This window comes from Pantherophis guttatus, chromosome 2, assembly GCF_059756535.1.
Source record: "Pantherophis guttatus breed Tessera chromosome 2, ASM5975653v1, whole genome shotgun sequence".
In the NCBI taxonomy this organism is placed as follows: Eukaryota; Metazoa; Chordata; class Lepidosauria; order Squamata; family Colubridae; genus Pantherophis; species Pantherophis guttatus.
Window position 1 is genome coordinate 236,684,696 of NC_142064.1, and position 22,872 is coordinate 236,707,567.

Below are 22,872 nucleotides of genomic sequence, written 5' to 3' on the forward strand. Positions count from 1 at the left end.
ATGTTTTGGGAAGCCAATTCGATTTAATTCTGCTTTTAAATTATTTTAAATTTTGTATTGTATGTATTTTAATTTTGGCTGTGCACCGCCCTGAGTCCTTCGGGAGAAGGGCGGTATACAAGCTTAAATAATTAATAAATAAATAAATAAATAAATAAATAAATAAATAAATAAATAAATAAATAAAACATACATACATACATACATACATACATACATACATACATATTTGTTTATTCTCATCCACAACCTAACAGCTTCTCAATGTTGAATCAGAATTTTCACCATTTTCCCAACCCAGGATAGCCGTGTGCATTGAGTTTGTTCAGCATATCCTCTTTACCATATGCTGATCAGGAATGCGATTTTTGGCCAAACCTCCCCCCCCCCCGAAAATAAGTGTAGATATGGGACCACAAGGCCATTAGAGGGTGAAAGTATTCCTATTTCTCTCTTTAAATTACCTCAAAATTACTCCCCCCTCCTAAAAAAAACCCAGGCTGCCACTATTCAACCTACATCTCTCTGACTACATGACACTTGACACCTCCTACAATCTATTCATCTGAAGATTGGATTATGGCCCACATCTCAAAAAAGATTGACTAGTCCAGATATATAGTATAGTACTATCATCCACACACACACCCTAAATTCTGACAGAAATATATTCTTCATGATCATTATTCCTGAATATTACTGTGATACTGTACTACTTCAGAATTCCATTTTCTTTCCTGAAAACTCATAAAAATTAAGTTAATTAAACTCAGCTTAATTGAGTTTCCATTCTTCTTGTACAGTTGCAACTTCTGTTAGTTAAATTATGTTAAATTGTTTGTTATCTGTCTGGAAGTACTATGTATAGTTTTTATGTTGGTATGTTTTTCAAGCTGCGTGATTCCAGCTGGAATAATCATTTTGTAAACTTAAAGTATTAACCAAGCAAATATGGAGGGGGAAAAAATATTCACCAGCCTAGTGTTATCTCAGCTTCTCCTTAAGAAGTAGCAGAAATATTGGAGGAAAGTAACTATATTATGATGACATTTTTAAAGGGAAATTAGAAGTGAGTGTAGTTCATTGCACAGACTTCCCAAAATATATGATAATGAGATCTCAAGGAAGAAGCTAATGTGAAAAGTTGCCCAAGGTGAGTGGGAGTTCTTAAAGAATGAGATATTAAAAGCATAATCACAGACATTTCCAAGAATCAGAATGGAGTACCACAAAGAAGCCAATTTAGCTACTATCAAAAGGAGCTTATTGCGGGGTAAAGGGATCTATATTGGAAATGGTGGAAAAATGCCAGATGACAAAGGGAAAGGTTAGATAGGAATGCTGGAACAATAAAGTTAATTTCAGGAAAGCAAAAACTCAGAAAAAAAAAAGTTACCGAAGAATACAAAGCATTACAAAAATGACCTTTGATACATTCTAAATAAAAGGAACAGAAAAAAACATGTATAGTGATTGCTCAACCAAGACAATTAACAAATGCTAACAAGTATCAAAGAAAAGATAGAATCTTATTTTGGTTCTGTCTTCTCCAACAACAACAACAACAAAGATTGTGAAGGGCAGATTGAATCTTAAGACTGATAGAAGTATGATCAGAGAAAACCCCATTATCTTAAATAAATGTAAACCCCCAGAAGCAAATTAATTACATCTTAGACTATTGAAACAGTTTGATTGAACCCTTATGTAGTATCACTTAGAAATCTTAGAGAACTGAGGAAATACTGGATGAATATAGGAGAGAAAATGACACTATATTTAAAAAGAACAAAAGGGAAATTACAGAGAACTACAGACCAGTCAATCTATAGTTGAGAAGATAGCTGATCACAGTATAGAGATTAATCTATAATCTCTTTAAAACAGTGTTAATTATCAAACATCAGAATCAATGTTGTTTCTCTGTGTCATATAATACTGTATATGTGGGTACATGCATATTTATTTATTTATTTTGTTATGTTTATGTAGTATATATGCCCAGTTTAGCGAAGGGGGAAAAAGTCGTGATACATCATGTGGCACCACTGTGATGACACAAATCTGACACCCCTGCTATAGAGGAAATACTATTGACGTATCTTGCTTTCAATGAAGCATTAAAAAGGTACCCCACAACATGCCAATTAGCTAGTTAATTACTTTGAACTGTATGGTACCACACTTTAAGAAGGATTCAGAGAAAATGGAAGACGTTTAGAAAAGGACAAAGCAGATAAACAGAGGATTACAAACCACTGGTCTAAACAGAGATCAAGAAGATGGATATGTTTGACCATGAGAAAAAACAAATGAAGAAGCAATATAATAGCATTCTTTAAACAGCTGAAAAGTATCATATTGGAAAAAAATTCAAGAATAGACATCAACCTATTAAGGATACTTTAATTTGGATTTCTATAATTAGGGAGTTGGATTCAGTAGCCCATATGGCCCCTTCTGGCTAATAAACATAGCACAGTAAACACAGATGAAAACACTAGGATATCTGCCCTTTTGATGTTTTTGAAGACAAAAGCACTAGAAGATGAGGTATAGATTAATTCATAAAAATCTATGGTGAAAGAAGTACCATATTTATTACAGAATGGATTAATTCAGTGGTAAAATGTAAATGTTGTTACTACCGGTTCTGTGGGCGTGGCTTGGTGAGGGGGTTAATATGACTGAGTGGGCATGGCCAACTTTTTTTTTTTTTACTTTTAAAACCATTTTTCTACAACCTCTTCGGCTGAAGAGGTTGCTAAAAAAAAATGCTTTTAAAGCCTCTGACGATCGCAGCTGACTCGCCTGATCGGCAGAGGCTTTTTTTTACTTTTAAAAGCATTTTTTTCTATAACCTCTTCGGCCAAAGAGGTTGTAGAAAAAAATCCTTTTAAAAATAAAAAAAAAAGCCTCTGATGATTGCGCGGCTCAGCTGGGCAATGGGAGATGGACAGGGATTTTTGCTACCGGTTCTCCGAACCACCCGCCTCCATCGCTACCGGATCGGGCAATCCAGTCCAAACCGGGACCATTTCACCCCTGGATTAATTCCACAACTTTGTGCACTCCTCTAAAGTCGTTGTGAGCATCATTTCAAAAATTCTTTTCCCAAAATCATCTTGGCAATATTGAGACAAGCCAGCCAGATTTTTTCTCTTGAGAGTAGTTCAGTATAATTATTAAAACATTTTGAAAGAAAGAAATTCCAGATGTCAACGCTTTGAATTAGTACCATTTCTTGCAGGATGGCATGAATAAAACAGGTCAGTATTTTGATGAGAGAGCAATAATGAGAATTACATTTTAAAAGATGGACTGTAATAATGTTGTGTTAAGATAACAATTGATATAAAAGATGACGATGTAGAATGTGCTGAGTGGTGCCATTTGAGTTGCGACATTTGTATAGCTCCTTGAGTGATATTGTCATGACCCATTCAACATTTTTAATAATGCGAATAATAACTTGTTAATAAATATTGATAATTCAAATTAGTAGACACTTCAAAATAAGTGTTTCACAATGATTACATGAATGTTTGAATTAATCCACTGTAGAAGTAGAAATGCTTGTGAGTATTTGAAACTTTAGCCAATGCACAATGAAATATAATATCTTACATTTCATATTTTCTGAAGCGCCAAAGAGGTTTGTTTTGTTTTTTTTTCCTATTCAACAAAACTGGCAAACTTTAAATTACAACTCCTAGAATTCCTAACTAGTTGTTTCACCAAACCTGGAGAGAAAAAATTGGGGGAGTCCAACCTAAATAGCTTGAAACCAAGTTCAATTGAAATTTTTAGAAGACTATCAGAATGATGTATATGGTCCAACTTCCTTTAAACTACTATGCATATTATTTTATATTTGACTTCCACTTCTCCTTTGGGAGCGGGGCTTTCTCTATACAGTGTTTCTTCTGTGTGAAGTTTTCAGGCTGCGTCTTTGTGTAGAGGAAGATAGATAAGATCTCTATCAGCTGCCCCCAAAATATTTGATGGGGCACCCAATTGGGAAAGCTTCAGTTATCTTGAACCTCTTGGAGGAGGTACTATTAAATAATTAAGTATTCTGAACTTTGTATTCTGTGTTAGGTGCTTTCTCCATTCCCATTTTTCTATATTCCCAGATTAATCATTATCTCAGAAACCTCATCAAATATATATTAAATACTGGTTACAGATATAGACCATGTCACTTCAAATGGAGGTGGGATTGATTGTAAACAAATCCAAAGGGTTGCTTTTTTAAAAAAGAAAAACTGTCTGGCTTGTACAGGCAAAGCAGGAACATGCTCACACTCTGCTCATTGCTTTGACCTTGGGAAGAGGGGAAGAGATGCTGCCTGCAGAGCAATCAGGCAAGAGAGGAATGAGCTTATGGTTGCTTATCAGTCAGAGAAAGAACCTTGGAAGGACTCACTCTAATTGATCAAATTTGTACCTTCAGACTTGCAAGATTCTCTTAATGCAGCCTTAATGCAGTAGAATTGGCTTTCCTGTCTGGTTTATCTGGGAAAGCTGACAATATCAAAGGAAGAGACTTCAATTTTATCTTTTAGTTGCAACACAAAATAATATATTTTCAAGGAGATTAAATAATTTGAATGTCTATTGAATTTGAATTCATTTAGTTAGTTTATTATATTTAGTTTATTATATTAGAATGAATCAAAATTAATTTGAATGTCTAGATTGGTTCTGCCTTCTATAGGTAATACAGGAATAACAAAAATTGTTGCATGCACTGATAGAATACATTTCGTATATGCATTTCTTGTGACTAGTCTGCATGGCAGACTCCATACCCCATAAGTGAAATGTGATACCTACACTTAAACTCAAGTTTCCTCAACTTGGCCCTTTAAAAAAAACAAAAGGAAAGCTTGAGAAAAATCTATGGATTGAAGTGGGTGATGTGGGGTTTTCCATTTTGAAAAATCCCCCAAAGTTGGAGAAGTAACTTGAAGCAAAGAAATATTCATTCCAAAAAGATAGTTGTTTCTTTATGCTAGATTTATTTATGTTTTTTGCATCATGCTAAAGTCTCATGATCTCTCTTTGTGTGGACAAGTTAAGAAATTGGTTGTTTGCTGTCAGCCTCTCAGTTATTTCATAATGCTATACATTTTCATTAGAATCTTCTTCTGTTCTATAATGTTTCATGCACTCCTTCTACTTTCTTTCAAGAGACTCTGGCAGGGGTAATTGCATTTATAGCATACCACTGCCATCTTGTGGACTATCTGGAGCACTAGATATGTTTATATATTTTTGGGTTTTTTTCACCAATTTACCAGTTGTCATTTGTCCATCTGGCCATTTCTATTTTTTCTTCTTCCAGCACCAAATATTTACATTTGTATTTTACAATTTAACCTTAAATGGTAGGGAAGAAGATGTAATCTATTTTTTTAAAAAAGTTTGATTTTGTTTATCTCCTGTGCTTTATCATCAACAGGGTTTGGAGGTGGAAAGGCTGAATCTTCTAGTCATATGCCTCTACAAGAAATGGCATTATTGAATATTCTCTCCTTGTTTTAACATTATGATTTCTTAGTTGCCTGAAAAGCAACCCAAGGAATGAAGCCTCTTGTCTCAAGCACACCTCAGATAGGGAATGAACTTCAGGTGATATGCCTCCTATATAGTAGTAGCTTATGGTAGTAGTTACCAAACCAGTACCACAAAACAGAAGGCAGGTTCAGGATATAAAAGCAAAGGAGTTTATATTATTCCATTCTTTTGTGCACTGAAAAATGTTATAAACCTATCTTACTGAATTGGATAAGACAGGAAAAGTATAAGTCACGTTGCAGCAGAATTTTCAAAGGCTTTTAATGTGGCAAGTAACTGAAGCAACTACCAGGCCCACCCACAGTAATGCAGTGGTGAATATCAGTTGTTATGCCTGATGTATGGGCACGTTTTGGGAAGCTGCCTCTCACTGCTTTGACGGTTCCCTGAAGCTATATGCTAAATAAAAGCATGCATACTATTTAGCTTGCAATTAAACATTTTCCTTAAGCAGTTGGCAGCACAGCAACTGATAATTACCACAAACAACATTTTGAAAAAGTCGTATTATGCTTGTTTATGTAGGATCACTCTTGGCATAATAACAAGCTATCATTGCTGTAAATGTACATATGATTTGAGTACACCTTAATGTATTCACTAGGCTCAATTAATCGCATGGGAAAATTAAAATGAGTTACTTTAATCTTCCTAAATTATCAAAGGAGTTTAAAACTTCAGGGTACATTTACCAAGTCTCTATGCCTTGCTTTAGACACATCTTTTTTATATATAATTAGTTACTGCCTGAAGTCACAGGCAAACTCCCATCTTTTAACTTTTCTTTAATGCCTAGTTTTTATGGAGCAAAATCTTCCTCTCTCCCTTCCCCCAAGAAAACTACTGCTTGTAGTATTTTTACAACAGCTTTTCTCATTGGTGGATATTTAGCTGTTAAATAAATACTTCCTTTTAGCTAGGAAGTTGTCAGGAATATTGGGACATCTTACTACGGATTTTATTTATTTTCTTGAAAAAGAAAGGGGGGAAATCAAAGGTTAGCATTTTCATTAAACAGGTCTCTATCAATGTTACTGCAGTTTTGAAGTAAAGAGCGGCAGAATTAGTGTTATGCAAAAAAAAAATGTCAAAACACTAGATTATTATAAGGTTGTGGGTTTTTTTCACAAAAAAATTCTTGATTGACAAAGTTGAACAAGAGCTATGTTAATTATCCAATGGCAATACTGTGCTAGATAGCTCAATGGTTATATTCAGTACAAGACAGATCCAGATGTTCTGTAAACTATTTTCTTGAGTTTCTATATAGCAATTATTGGGAAATTGTAGTGCAAGGTGTAAATATTCCTTGCAAAAGATTAAAGTACCATTATTCTTTGCATCTTCATTCATCTCTGACACTAGCTATGTGTTTTTCAAATTTGCCAACTTTAACATGTGAGGATCTCAAATCCCGGCAAGCTGGCTGGGGAGTTCTGGGAATTAAACATATTCCCATATGCACACATCTGCACAGATGCACACAACTTTAAGATGCACACATCTTAAAGTTGCCAAGTTTGAAAAACATTAATCTAATTGTAATCCAATTTAAATGGCACTTTTCCTTTCAGAATTGCTTGCAACCACAAGCTTTGATGAGGGGACATTTGAGTTTGAAGTATGACTACAGTACAATCCCTAGCTTCTGTGCTGATATTTTCATGAGCATGTTGATAAAATTGCATTGGAGTCAAGCAAACTATTTTTCCATGGGTTTTGGTGGGGAAAATATAGGTAATCCTTGTTTAACAACCGTTCACAGTTATGTCAATGATGAAAAACTAAATTTATAGACAATCCTTGAATTTACAACCTTTGTACGTTTATAAAGCAAAGGAAACCTGAATTAAGATAATAAGTACAGTCATAGTTTCACTTAGTGACAACTTTACTTAAAGTCTGAGTTGCCAGTCCCAATTCTGATTGCTAAACAAGGACTACCTGTAGTTAAGTTTTCAATTTTCATATCAATATCAGTGCAGATTAAAGAAAGATCTGAGGATTCCTGACTGATTAGCAAATCTCTATAAACTCATGCATATCAGGATTCAAGCATGCTTCCCAAATTCTTTTGTCGCGAATAAAGCAAGTGCAGTCATCAGCAGAGCTCAAGCAGAATAACAATAGTTTGAAAGTAAAGCTATATTAAAAAACATAAATAGATTCCTGCTAAAAAGGGCAGCCCACTTCCTCCCTCGGTTTATTTCGTATTCTTATAGCATGTGTTTGCCTACCCTATCAGGCAACAGAGAAACAAAAAATACATTGCGAGATCATAACAACTCATTATGAATGAAGAGGGATAATGTAAATGTTTTTTCAGGGACTGCTCATATTTATTTTGGTCTCTAAAAATTTGGCTTCCTGTTCTTAAACCTATACCAGTCCAATAGAGACATACTATTATATCGCTAATCAAAAGTACTCCATGGGTTACAGTTAGCAGCAAAAGAATTGCCGACCTTCATTAATCTAGATAGATTTGTTATTTTTGTATCTCATGGTAAAAGTGTATTTTAGAAGGTTTTTCATCTGTTGGCTCAAAAAGAAAACAAGACATATTTAGAAACAGTTAAGATATTGGCTAGATCTATAATTTCCCTTTGCAAATAGAATGGCTTCTTCCATTCATGGAAAAGCTTAAGATGTAAAGGAGATTTTTATTTTTTTAAAAATTTGATTTATATGCCGCCCTTCTCCGGAGACTCAGGGCGGCTTACAATGCGTTAAGCAATAGCCTTCATACTTTTGTATATTTTATACAAAGTCAGCTTATTGCCCCCACAATCTGGGTCCTCATTTTACCTACCTTAGAAAGGATGGAAGGCTGAGTCAACCTTGAGCCTTGGAGAGATTTGAACTTGCAGTAATTGCAGGCAGCTGATGTTAATAACAGTGCTTTAGTCTGCCGCGCCACCAGGGCTCTTTTGTGTCAGATTGACACTGGAGGAAACAAACTTCATTATTTTTCCCTTACTCTTCTGTATGTATTTGGAGGGCAATTCCATCTCATGCCTGATAGCTCTCAGGAATGGGAAGACAACCAGAGGACTATATGAGACTGAACCAATGAGACTGCTGTCAATCCCAAGCAGCCCCTTAGTTTACTAAACCACTGTGGTGAAATAGGTGACTTAAAAATCAGTGAGAAAACTAGGAGTTGACATGACAATGAATGCTGGTAAGAACTCAGCACTCTGACATAGTAATGGCAAGAGCACAGAGCTCAAGTATACAGATACTTAGTTAACTGCTGATGTCCACTTGCAGCCTTGTTGAGAGTGATCTGGATCTTTTAGGGATAAAACATAGGTATAAAGGATGTATTTTTTTCAGGTTTCTTGATAAAGTTGTTCATAATCATTCCAGTTGGGCAGAATCTATTTTAATGAAAAGTATCTCCTTTTGTTGCTACCTGGGATTTGATCCATCTTGAGCTTGAATCATCTTGAGCTTAAATAGGGTTGTCAATGCTTTGAATTCTGCCACCTGCGGGCTGAAGCAAGACTCTCTTCTCTTCTTTTGGATGCTGGAGGAGGTGCAAGCAGCTGGCACCAGGAGATAGTCAGTGATGAGGCTGTAATACTACTTCATTATCAAGCTTCGCAAACCAAGACTACATGGATTTCTGGAAGGACTTTTACTACCAGCAGCGTAATGTAACAGAATCTTGAAAACCTACCAAAGTAATTCTCCCTCACGTGGAAGAATTGCTGAAATCTCTTTCTCACAACCCTCCTTGAGCTCCCTTGGGCTCAAGACGCTCTTCTGTAATAGACCTTGATTTCTGCGCCCTCCGTATTCCTCAGGTCTGTTAGACATTCAATCACACCTTCTAAAGAAGGCTACTGCTTATGGCAACTTTTGCCCAGTTTCCAATCTCCCCTTTCTTACAAAAGGGGCAGTTGAAAAGGTGGCAGCAAAATAATTTAGAGAAAATGGATTCCCTAGATTCTGTCCAGTGAAGATTTGGATCTGGTCATAGGACAGGAGCTGCATTTGTGATTCTGGTTGGTTCTATCTGTACTTCAACAGATGAAGTACGCTCCTTCTTCTCCTATTAGTTCTCTCAGTGGTTTTTGACAGTCTCAGTCTTTCTAGATTGTCTACAAGAATTGCAGATTGTGGGCGTTGTTTTACAGTACTTCCACTGCTAATTCAATGAGCATTCTAAGTCAGTTGTCATAGCAGGGAATAGCACTGAAACCTCTGGAAACCCCAGTTTAATGATGTTTGGTGCTTTCTCCCATATTATTTAACCCCCATATTATTTAACCCCCATATTATTTAACACTTACTAGAAATTTCTGGGGAAGATCATTCATAGTGTGTTGACATATCACTAACGTGGCAAAAATACCCAGCTATCTATTGTGACCTCAGGTTGAGCCAAGATGCTTTTAAAATCCTACAGTGGGCAGTACAATTCAGATTAGTACAACCTGGATAGAATTCAACCAGAATAGAGCTGGAAGGGACCTTGGGAGTCTTCTAATCCAACCCCCTGCTCAAACAGGAGACCCCATATCATTTCAGACAGGTGGCTGTCTAGACTTTTCTTGAAAACCTCCAGTGATGAAGCTCCTACAGCTTCTCTATGAATTGCTTGTCATCCATAGACATTGTGGTGATCTTATAACATTTACTCCAAAAGATACGAGGAGCCGAGGTGGCGCAGTGGTTAGAGTGCAGTACTGCAGCTACTTCAGCTGACTGCTAGTTCAGCAGATCAGCGGATCAAATCTCACCAGCTCAAGGTTGACTCAGCCTTCCATCCTTCTGAGGTGGGTAAAATGAGGACCCAGATTGTTGGGGGACATATGCTATTTAGTATACTGTCTTTGGTGTAAGCCGCCCAGAGTCCTCGGAGAGTGGGCGGCATAGAAATATGAATAATAAAAAAATAAAAAAAATACTCTGGATAACATGTTGCTGCCCCCGACAGAGTTGGTTCACGACTAGGAGATTCTCCTAAATTTGGCTTTCCTTCTTAAATAGCAGGTGAAAGCCATGGACAGGGCAGACTTTGTCCAGCTTCAGCTAGTGCCAAGGAGTCTTGACAATATAACTAATGATCTGATCACCATCAGACTTGATTAGTGCAATGTGGGGCTATTTTGGAGATGACCTAGAAGCTATTGAACAGCTGAGGCAAACTGCAGCTACTAGACTCCTGGTGGATCACTCCAGTTAAGCAAGAATAACACCTATTCTAAAGTTACTACTTTAGTTGTCAGTAGGCTTCTTGGTATAGTACAAGTGCTGGTTAGTATTTTAAAACTTGACAGCAAACACTGGAATACATCAACATTGAATGGCAAAATTGAATCGACCCATCCAGTCCAATAATCTAGAAAAGGCCTACTTTAGCTCTCACCCTGTGAGTTTATGGCATATGGTTTGGGTAACAGACATTCTCAATGATAATGGAATACTATCACCCAGCATGCAACCAATGATTTTTTCTATAAAGGTACAGTATAACATTTCTATACATCTGTTGCCATTAAAATACAGTTTGCAGCATAAATAGTTATCGTTTAAAGTTGGTAATTGGGACTGGGAGGTCTTGCTTAGTGACATAGTCATAAAAAACAATGTGATATGACCACAGAAATTTATGAAAGTCAATGTAGCAGTTCTGCTTGCTGTTGTCAATTCAATCCCACACAGTTGTTAAGCATGACATCACATGATTGCCATTTGTGACCTCCTGCTGGCTTCCTCATTGACTTTGCTTGTCATAAACCAGCAATGTGGGTCACAGATGGCAATCATGTAACCATAGGATGCTGCAAATATATTAAGTGCGAGCCAGTTGCCAAGCATCTGAATCACGATCATGTCCTATGGGGATGCTCTGGTGGCCACAACTAGTACGAAGTCTTATTGTAAGTCCCCCTTGTTCAGCATTGTGGCAGCTTTCAACAATCGCTGAACAAATGAGGACTACTTGTAGTAAACTCAATATTTTCATGGAAGCATGAATTTTGTTTTCTCAAAGTCTTCTCTCATATCAAAGCACTCTTTTTCTTTTTCTGATAAATGAAACATATGCACAATGGGTTTTGGCTACATGCTTCTCTTCATTTAAGAAAAAAAAATCTGCAAAGAAATTTGTTTTTTGTGGTGATAGTAATGAAATTGTAGTGGAATTACTTTGAATGGGTCTATTCCTGGTTTCTTTCAAGGAAAATGATACCTGCACTGCTCAGGAGAAAGCATGGAGGTTGGATAAGACAGAGATGGAAGATTTCTTCAAAGAAAGGATCTACTGGATGGGAAAGGTTGCGGTGAATAGGAAAGTAGAGACAGAAAATGATTAGGAGCAAGAAACAAATTCTTCTAATTTAGAAAAAATGCTTAAAAAATGACAAAAAGTACAGTGTTAAAAGCACAGCTGAAGATCTGTGTCTAAGAGCATGTTCTTGCTTCCACAGTGATAATTTTTCCATTTGTTTTAAATTATAAGGCTAGTAAGGTAAACTTTAGCTTTATACCCTACTATTTACTTAGGGAATACATATGCTGGAATGACTAGACCGGGAAACTGAAAAATATTTCCAGAGAAAAGCCATGCCAAATCAGCCCCAACCTATTGAGAAGAGAACTACACAGATGTGCTCCTGTAATCACCAGGATTTATGTCCAACTCAACCAGGCTTCTTCCTTCATATGCACAACACCAAGAAGCCCCCGGAATAGTTTGAAGTTTGTTCAGGCGAGGTTTCCCCTTCTCAGAAATTATAACCCAGGAATGGTTCTTTCTTTTTCTTTTTGAATATTTTTTTTTATATTTTATACATCTCATTTCGTGAATGGTTTGATTACCAGGTTTCATACATTCTAACATAAATAATCATAACAATATTATTCTTAATCATTGCAGTCCATTTTCAGTTTTGAATTTACTAACATATAGTTTCTGCTATCATCTTTCAACTCTAAATCTTCTCATAATTCTATCATACTTCATATCCTCTTAATATCTATTTTTACTATTTTCCCCCTCATATTTCTACTTCCATTTTAGCCCTCTTTTTTTACCCTTCCCCTATCAGTCTAATAATCAAAGATGTGATCTTTCCTTTTTCCATTATTCAATATTCCAATATGTCAATCATAATCTTTTTCTAACTTTGTTAATAATCACATTTTAATGTCTACAGTCCTTCATTACTTATATTCATTACATTGCTACCTTCCTAACATATATTCAAAAATGATTTTTATCTCTTACACCACATATAAACAATTATCCAAATTATATAATTTTCATACACTTTGTTAAGGTACTTTCATAAAATGCATTACTTCACACTAGTCCAGGAAAGGTTCTTGATAATGTAACTGTCTTCCTCAGATGGCATGTCCTTGTCATCCTCTTGACTTTGTGTTTTACTGTTTTACTTGCTCTTGTTTGTCAGGAAAAGAGAGACATGTTGGAGGTACCCATGTGACAGGAAATTCTGCCTGTTGCGCTTGTTTTCTGAGCAGAGTGCATGTTATATCCTTGCTTTTGATAAGATGTCAGGACTGTGATTTTCAGCACAAATGGAAGACAAGGGATTATGTCTGTATCTTTAAAAATAAACACCAGTGTCTTGTTTGAATGAGTCATACGTTTGCCTGGCTCCTTGCCAGAATTGTGAAGTGCTTATAATGCTCCTGGTGTTATGAAGTTTGCTGATCTGGCTGTCAGCCAAACATATGTAATATTCATTCTGATAACATGGATGTTTGTCTTTTGAAAGGAACGGCTGCTGTTCCGAGGTTTCTTTGTGCACACTAGAGTTTAAATACTTGAATAGCTCTCCATCTTTAATGCTGAGGAAACAGAAAGATTACAGCAAAGCATCAGTATTTTTTCTTCTCTTTAAAAGGAATCTGCAACTGATTTATAAATGATTTTTAAATGTGTCAAAAAAGTATTTAATAAATAATAAAATTATTGTATATCTCTTTAAGGTTTTAGGGAGCTTAAATAGTATATATGTCATGGGAAGTTTATTTTTCTCCATAGTCAAAGATAGATAACTGACAAATAGCAAGTTTACATCGGGGTAGGTTCCACTTTCCTTTACTACCCGTTCGCAGTGGGAGCGCGCGTCCATGCACAGATCACCCATGATGATGTGGCAGGTGGGCGGAGATTCCCGCTAGTTTTACTACCGCTTCTATAGAACCGGACTAAACCAGGAGCAGCCCACCACTGGTTTACATCAGTCCATTTCTAGAAAAACCAAAGAATACGAAACACCAGCCCTATATTAAGTAGTTCCTAATTGTAGATTTGGTTAAAATTGTGGGCCAGCTCTAATTTACTGGAACATGAAATGCCTGGAAACATTGAAAAGGATATTGATCCAGACTTATGCTAAGATCCTAGTTCTTTCATTTATCAGCCTCTCAGGTATGTGTTAATATATTTTTGTTGGCAGTAGGAGGTTTTGGGGACATTTGTATTCGCCTTTTGGTTCAAAAGGAGTGGTGGTATAAATAAGTTAGATATTAATTAAATCTTGAGATTGAGATGGTTTAAAATAGAGACCATAATTAAGAGAAGTCAGCTGTCCTGTCATATGTAATTAAGCGATAGAAAAATGCCTACAATATTGGTAGGTTAAGTATATTATGTTCTGGATGATTTGTGAGGTTCTTCGGTGTATGTAAATATATTTTTGACAAAGAAGAGAATAAAACAATAGTATTGCATGAAATGAGCAAGAGTGAGAGTAAGGAGGAAAAGGAAATCAGGCGTGAATAGCAGACACATGCTGGCATTTTTTGTTTTAGTTGTAGTTTTTTGTTCGGGTTTTATTTTGTTTTTGCAGCAGAAGGGTTTTTTTCTCAGGCTATCAATCAACTTTTCACCACTTCCTGCAACAGCAGGTCTGCAATAAATCCCGCTGTAACTGATTGGGTTTCATTTCCTCTGCCAAAGTCTACTAACCTGCGAGGCATGACACAGTGACACCAGAGCGAGCAGCTGATAATGTAATACACAACTCCTGTGAGGCAAAAGTTAAAAGTGCTTGTTCTCTCAGCCGAATGATTTTAAAGATCTTTATATTCTAGTTCCCAGGAGGGATAATTACTCCGTATAACACAGAGAGCATTTCTTAATCTCCTAAAGGAATTTTATTTAAAAGTGTGTGGAAAGGACGGAGACAACTGGATGGCGTGGGTTTTTTTTTTTTCTTTTCTTTTTAATGTTCTCAGCCCTTTCTAAATTACCTTCATTCCAGGGGGCAATGCAGCCTCGGAAAACATGTTCCAGCAGAATGTTCAACCCCAATTATAAGACTATTAAGAGAAAGGTGGTAGCTCAGCAGCTAAGTGTGGAGAGCACATGCTAGGTTCAAATTCCTGATGCTGCCACTTAAAAGAGTCTGAGGAACCAGAGCCTGGAGAAACAGCTGTTGCAGACCTGGAGAATTGGCGGGAGATAATGATGATAATTATGCTGAAGGATCTGCCCTTGCTCTTCTATATTCCCTAAATATTATCTATGTGAAAATATTTTAAAAGGATCAAATAGCATTGAATTCTCTAGAGTCTTTAAGAAAAAAATGACACATTAAAAATTTCAGTTCAGTTTCCCTTAATCCAATTAACACATTTTGTTCCTGTATGACATAATGTAGTTAGCTATAGAGACAAGGTATTTAAATAAGTGTGCAGATTATACATTTTTTTTATTTAACAAGCAGGTGGCTTTCATAAAATGGGGAAAGATTCTAGAAGAAACCATTCTCACTTGCATCTGCTCATCTATACAATCGGCACGCCTTCAAACATACCATTCATGCCACGCTGACAGGGAGGGATGCTAATTGTGGCTGTGTTGTTCCTACCCAGTGAGAGTGATAAAGAGGCAAGCGCCATTTCTTTTTTTAATTTGAACAGTTTGCATGTGTCTGTATTCACAGGCTTTTACCAAACTGAAGCAATGCCATGACTGAAATGAATGTGACCAAAAATGTAAACAGGAAAAAGGGGAAGTACATTCCCAAGCATGCACAAAAATAAAGATGTCATTGGCCCAAAGTATTACAAATTAACATTCTTCTTTGGGGCCCCTTTAAGAAGCATATTTCCATGTCCTCTAATTGCGCTGTGCTTTTTAAGCAAGGCTGAAGAATTTTAATTTACAATGAAATCTTTCTTCCTTTCTTTCGCATTCCTGAGATTCCATCTCCCACCACTAGCGCCCATTTATAACAATAGCAATAGCACTTGGATTTATATATCGCTTCATAGTGCTTTCCATCCCACTCTAAGCAGTTTATAGAGTCAGTTTATTGCCCCCAGCAATCTGGGTCCTCTTTTTACTGACTCAGAAGGCTGGAAGGCTGAGTCAACTTTAAGCCGGTGAGAATCGAACTGCTGACAGTCAGCAGAATTAGCCTGCAATACTGCATTCTAACCACTGCACCACCACATCTCTTATGCATTCCCTTCCTTTGTACTCTGAAGATTAGAGGTGCCCAGATTAACTGTTGGGCAAGTTGATGTGGAAAGGAAAATCCCTTGTTAACTTTTGGTACTGGAAGTTGATGTTGGAAATAAAGAAGACCACAGTTTACATTTGCTGAGTGAATAATGGTCTTGGCACAGATTGCTTACACCAGTAAAGGTACTTAAATGTGCTATCTGGATCCATTTCAGCTGGGCTTTCAACCAAGATAAGTACTGTGATGCCTTGGTTGAAATTGGATGGGATAAATGCAGACTTGCTAATTTTCCCAAACTGCTCACAACTTTTGTTGTTATGACTATTCTTCAGGATTGTCAGGAAGGATTGGATATTGAGCACAGTGCTGCAGATTTACTATATAAGCCTGGATTTCTGACCTCTAATATCCCACAATGTTTTAACTTGTCCCTCTTGACATTCAATAGCTACATGAAGCACTAAGGATGATCATTCAGAACTTGGAATGATCTGTTTCTGCTTTCCAGCTACTCTTAAGGAAGCATTGTCTAAACTCTGTGACACATGGATGAGGGAGAACAAGCTACCATTTAATCCAGACACAAGACTGCTATTGTCAGTAGAGAGTTGATTTAGGATTAAAGTTCAAACAGCCATGCATTCTTCTGAAGGAAACATATATACTGTATTCACTCTGAAAATGCAACTTGATCTTCATCTGTTACCGAATTTACAGGAATCATGTGAAGCTTGTATAATAGGGTGTTGGGCATTTGTTGCCAGGACCCTTTCAAGCATAATTTGAACTGGTGATATTGACCTTTTTGGTAACAGAGCATTCAAGAATTACCTCCCACCCTTTCAGGAAACAGAAAATCTGTAAACCTGCATCTGCTTAATCAGGCTTGTAATTGTTAATTGATCTCAGTGTTACGTTAATTTTATATATTTTTATAAAATGTTGTTGGCTATCATGAATAAATAGATGAAACATAAAGTCTCCAGTGGTTTACAGGCTGCTGGATAGTATCAGGAAGTGATTTTAAAATATTTGGGGAGGGGAGTTGGCTCTTTTTTCCTTAACATTTTAGAAATACCCTTGCAGTTTGTTGAATTCATATTTCTCCAGATTACAAATCCAATGCAGCTTTTATTATCCACATGGTTTAAGGGAAAATGGCAGGGAAAGTGCTATGGGATTAACCTACCCCACTCATTCCAGTGGAAAGGGCCTACTTCAGTTCCCAGCAGCCAAAGAATTTCAACTAGAGGGGTCCAGGAGAAGAGCCTTTTGGAATAGTCTCCTCTCAGGGATGAGATCTCCCCCGCCCACAACCGCCCCACACAGACACACACACACACTCTAATGGTTTTCTGGAAAAGCCTAAAAACTTGTCTTTACTTTTTGGCCTGGTACCCTGACATCCGCTACATTGAACGTGGCTGATGAGATAGAGAAAAAGCTCCTCCAAGCTGACCATCACCTTGCTTTTTAATTTTAATTTGTAGATTTTTATTCTATTTGAATTGTTCTTTTGCTTTTTAACTTTTTAAACACTTTTTAACTTTTAATATATTGTAAACATTGCCCAGAGTCACCAGATCGTGATGGACAACATAGAAATCCAATAAATAAAAATAATAAAATAAAATAAAATAATGACTAGAGTCTGAAAAGCATTTTATAAAGACCAGCTAGCCAGCAATTCTGCATCTAGGACATGCAGAAGACACCCTGTCTCAGCTAATACCCACCAGTTATTATTCAGAGGGATACTGCCTTTAATCCTGAAAATGTGATTTGATCATTGATCCTGATTAAGAGCAGTGGGAGAGGGTGGTACTTCACATTTTATTCTTCTAACTATCCTGACACAGCTGAGATCTCCTGTCTGTTTAACATCTACATCAGGGAGCCCGCAGGCTGGATGTGTCACGAGCTGGCCACGTCCATCCCATGTTTAGCGAAGGGGAACACAGTCATGATACATCACATAATGACAACGTGAGTTTGACACCCCTGGCCTGCTCTCAAGTTGCCATAAGAAAGGGGGGATGGGAAACCGATGAAATGGCACGGCAGCCAAAGACAGATGCACATTCCAGACTTATCTCTCTCAAGGCTGTATCCTAGGGTTACCCACAGTGGCCGGAGGGGAGTGGTTTCTACAACCCACGAAATTGCTCCGTTGGGGAATGTGATTGATGACACAACCTGGGGGGAGGGGGGAAACAGGGTCATGATTGGGGCGTAAATCACGTAGGGTCAGAGCTGGCTTCACTTGCCTGCATGAAGCTCCTAATAAATAACTGGATTTCTTTTAAAGCTTGGCTCAAGGCTCATGATTTAATTAGGAACCCTGACACCTGATCTACATGAAGCAATTGATAGAGGTCATCTTTAGCCATGGTGTGAGGTATCATCATTATGCATCATACCTCACTTCAAATTGCTTACATCAGGTAAAATAAGCAATGCTATTGATATTCTGTCTTGGTATTAACTTGGGGATTTAGATAGGGGTCAAGAGGCTTCAGCGTAAAACTGACGGCTTTTAGGGCCATCAGCATTTGGGAGTTTAACATCTTTAGTTTTGGGTGGGGTGGCACTGCTCCAGCCCAACTCAGTGCACTATCTGGTGATCCTTATGGAACTCACGACTCATATTCACTGAACAAATGGCAATCATGGCTGAGAAGAACTTTGCACAACTTTGGGTCGTAGGCCACTTGTTCTTATTCCTAGACCAGGAGACCCTGCACTCATTCACTCATGCCCTTGTCACCTCCCACATGTATTAGTGTAACATGATGTACATGGGACTGGCCTTGAAGAGCATCCGGAAACTGATACTAAATGAATAATGTGGGAACCTAGATCAGTACACTTTACACCTCTGCTCTGATAGCTGCATTGGTTAGCAGTTTGCTTCTGGGTTCAAGTCATGGTGCTGGTAATTACTGCGAAAAGCCCTACATAGCATGGGGCTGGATTATTTGAGGGACTGCCTCTCCCAATCATCTCTATCTGCCCCATCAGATTTAGCACAAAGGGCATGTTGCTGATCCCATCCAGGAAGGTGTATTGCCTGATAGGATCCAAGAGGAGAGCCTTTTCTGCAGTGGCGCCCATACTCTGATACATCATTCTCGCTGAGCTCAGATTGGCCCCAACCTTGCTGGCTTTCCAGAAGGACCTGAAGTGATGACTTTGTCACCAGATCTGGTGTGGTCTGATAAAGTGGGTCTGGAGCAGGGGTGAAATCCAGCAGGTTCTAACAGGTTCTGGAGAACTAAGAGTGGAAATTTTGAGTAGTTCGGAGAACCAGTAGCGGAAATTTTGAGTAGTTCAGAGAACCGGCAAATACCACCTCTGCCTGGCCCCAGGGTGGGGAGAGAATGGGGATTTTGCAGTATCCTTCCCCTGGAGTGAGATGGGAATGGAGATTTTGCAATCGTTCCCCTGCCATGCCCACTAAGCCACGCCCACAGAACCAGTAGTCAAAAAAAAATTGAATTTCACCACTGGTCTGGAGCCTGCAAAGTGGCTGCATTGCTACTTTGAAAATGAGTTCATCATCCTGCAAATTATGCTTTTAACATAATGGGTTTATTGTTTTTAAGTTTAAAATGAATTTTCCTGCTTTGTTTAGTTATTTCATTCTATTGTTTTTGTGTTTATTTTTATACGCCACCCATAGACATGTGTGTGAGACAAGTGGCTATATAAACTCACCAAGTACAAAAATAAATCTAGTCTGCAGGGATATGTGTTTATCAGAGAAACGATGGGAAGGGAGATAGGAAGAGAAGCTTTCCTGGCCCCATTCACCCATTATCCACTGCCAAGCCTAACAATTGGGCAGCTGTCAAAGGAGTCTCCAGTCATTAATGCTTTCGCCCCCCTGAAGAATGTTGTCAACCCTTTTATCCCATCACTACTGAATTTACTGAGGAATTTTAGCAATCATGGAATTAAGGGGAAAGATACTTTTATAAATCAGACAGACAAAAAAAACAAGAAGCATGATTGACACTCCGTTGATGAATAATCAGAAAATCTGCTCATGGGAGCCCTTGTTACTTACTGTCTTGTGTATTATTTGCATTGGTTTAGTCACTTTTGCATTCGTATCATTCAGAACACCGAATGTTTTTTCCATCTTCCCTTCCACAGGTCAAAGAAGTTGGCAGCGCTCGCTGAATGCGTGCGGAAAGCAGAGCTGAGTAAGGAGGACTTGGGTTTCGAATTAAATGAGTTGGAAACAGCCGCGCTTCTGGTACACGAGGAAGAGAAAGAGTTAAAAGCGATTGACGCAGGCAATTCTGAGCAGCAGCTGCCGCCTCCCTCCCAAGAAGATGCCAGTGAATTCGAGGACTCGGGCAGCACTTCATCATACGAGACAGAAGTCTCTGATTCGGATGAACAAGAGTCTTCAGCCAGCGAAGATGGGAAAATAAATCCTTTACAATGCACACTCCTAGAGGAGAGGACAGCCCCACTTATTGATGATAATGGATTAAGGCAAGACACAGGCACTTTGACACTGGAGGGTAGTAATGAAAAATCAAAGCTTTCTCTACGGTCTACATCTGTTTCGGGAGAACTAATAGAGGAATTAGAAAAACAAATGCAGGCGGCAGTAAGGCTGACGGACCTGCCTGAAGCTGCACCTTCTCTAAGGGATGATGGCCAGGACTGCAACAGCTCTTCACAAGAGATGGGGACCAATTGCACAGCTCAGCCTGGAGGATCCTAATTAGAAGGAACATTTTACTGGATCTTAATTAAAAGGAACATTTCTTGGAGGTGACTCCAAAGTTTTTGGGTATTACAGATGAAGTTTCTTAGACAATAATTAGGGAGAATTTGTTAATATATGGAAGCAAAACTAGTATTTCTTTTTTAAATATGGGTGTCCCTCATCAAGATCTTCATGAGATAAAAGTGTTCTAAATATATAACAGTAATCCAGTCTAATTTAATTTTGATACCTAAGAGAAGTTTTTTCTATAATCTTAACATTACAATAGTTTAATTGCATTAGGAAAGTATAAAATATGGAAGAAGGTTACTGGTTTCTGGGGGGAAAAGTATGCTTAACTATTTTTGTATTTTAAAATTAATTTTGTTAATAGCTTAATATCTTGTTTATTTTGAGGTGCTTGTGCCTGAGTAGAAGTAAAAAGCCTTGTAGTTTCCAGATATTTGCATGTAGTGTCTTTGGCTTTCAACTTGATTTCTATATGCAGCATGTTCAATCTCTGTTCAGATTAATGGTAATAATATTTCCCAGTACTGAATTTTGTGGAATTTACTGAGACTTACTGCAGGCAGTGATGGGAAAGAGATTGGTTCAGTTAATATTGTACTATGAACCAATCTAAATTCAATTCTTTAAACATACCACAAGTTGGAATCCAGATATTTCTCAATATTTCTTTTTATGCAAATTATGCAATGTAATTGTCTTATCAAAAATTTGAACATAAATTAGGTTGTGTGTGTGTGTGTGCTTAGATATATCATAGAGTGTGTATGAATATATTGAAATATTTTATTGTGATCATTCACCACCACAGAGGAAATCAATATGCAAGTATCCAAGGCTGAATCAACATTGTCGTATAGTTAGGAGAAATACATGTAAACGTTATTGATGAAAATCAATATTAAAAACAGCTAAGATATGTTTTAGGTACACGTGTGACAAAAAAGAGGAGGAATTGGTATGTATTCTCTTTGGATATATAGTCACAAAATCCCACCTTATCTTATATGTATTTGGATGAATGAGAATTGTAAGTACAAATACATTCATACCTTCTTTGCTAAAGATTTTAGCAATCTTAGCAAAGATTTTAGCAATCTTTGCTAAAAATGTAAAAATAAGATTAGAAAACTTAAAAACTAGGGTGGGGAAATCAAAATTCATGGAGAGTAAAATTGATAAGATCTCTATCCATCAAAAGTCTCATTTGTGAGATATGACTATATTTGGCATTATTTTAGAACATACAACATATATTTAACTGCTGATCATTAAACATTTGATTGTAGATTATCTTTATGCTACTGGTCTGTGGCTCATCTGGAGAAAATGTGATTTCCTGGCTAGAATGCAGATTTCTGAGCTGTAGAAAATAATATAGTTGTACTTATGCCAATGGCTTAATAAAAGATGGCTGTGATTTAAGAGCAGAGATGAGCATTTTTCATTTAGAGCTATATGCCCCAATCATGTTCTTCTTTTTACATTCTTTGCTATTAATAGGCAAAGCTGCATTTTTTCATTTGCATCCAAGATGCACAATATGCATGTCTGTATTCATACTTTGGCATCCCTGAATTATAAGTACTGTTATCACAGTGATCAGTGATAATGTAATAAACTACACAGAAAATGCACCTAAGGCACCAGCTAGATCAATATGTTTAGTTTGTGCAAATTTGAAAATAAATCTGAGGAGGTATCATGTATACGATTATTCAAGCCCTGGAACTCCTACGGCAAAAGATAAGTGGCCCATTATTCATTTTCAGCCCGCCATTTTGTGACAGGCAATGAAGTGTGCTTCCTCGTTGAGAATTGACTGCTATATTGATGAAAATATAACACCCTTTATTCCACCCTTTTCCTACATAATCAGAATCCTTACTTCAGTCTGACTTTGTTGTGACTTTAGAGGTTGACTTTTCCACCCATACTCCTAATATTTAGGATTGTTCACTCCTCAGAGAAAACAACAGCTTTCACTTTACATTTTAGACATCTATGAAATTATAGCATAGCATAAGGCTGCCTCTGAAAACAGCAAATTATGTTCAAGTGTTTCCTTAAAATAAT

At 37.3% G+C, this 22,872-nt stretch overlaps 1 protein-coding gene across 2 annotated transcripts in view; it reads left to right on the plus strand.

Moving 5' to 3' along the window:
* Positions 1-22,221, plus strand: part of SHQ1 (SHQ1, H/ACA ribonucleoprotein assembly factor) — a 77,293-nt gene extending 55,072 nt beyond the window's left edge. For both annotated transcript variants that reach the window (XM_034440563.3, XM_034440564.3), the window contains one exon: positions 20,202-22,221. In XM_034440563.3, the coding sequence (XP_034296454.2) occupies positions 20,202-20,784 (583 nt within the window). In that variant the 3' untranslated portion in view covers positions 20,785-22,221. The remainder of the gene's footprint in view (positions 1-20,201) is intronic.
* Positions 22,222-22,872: the final 651 nt, after the last annotated feature.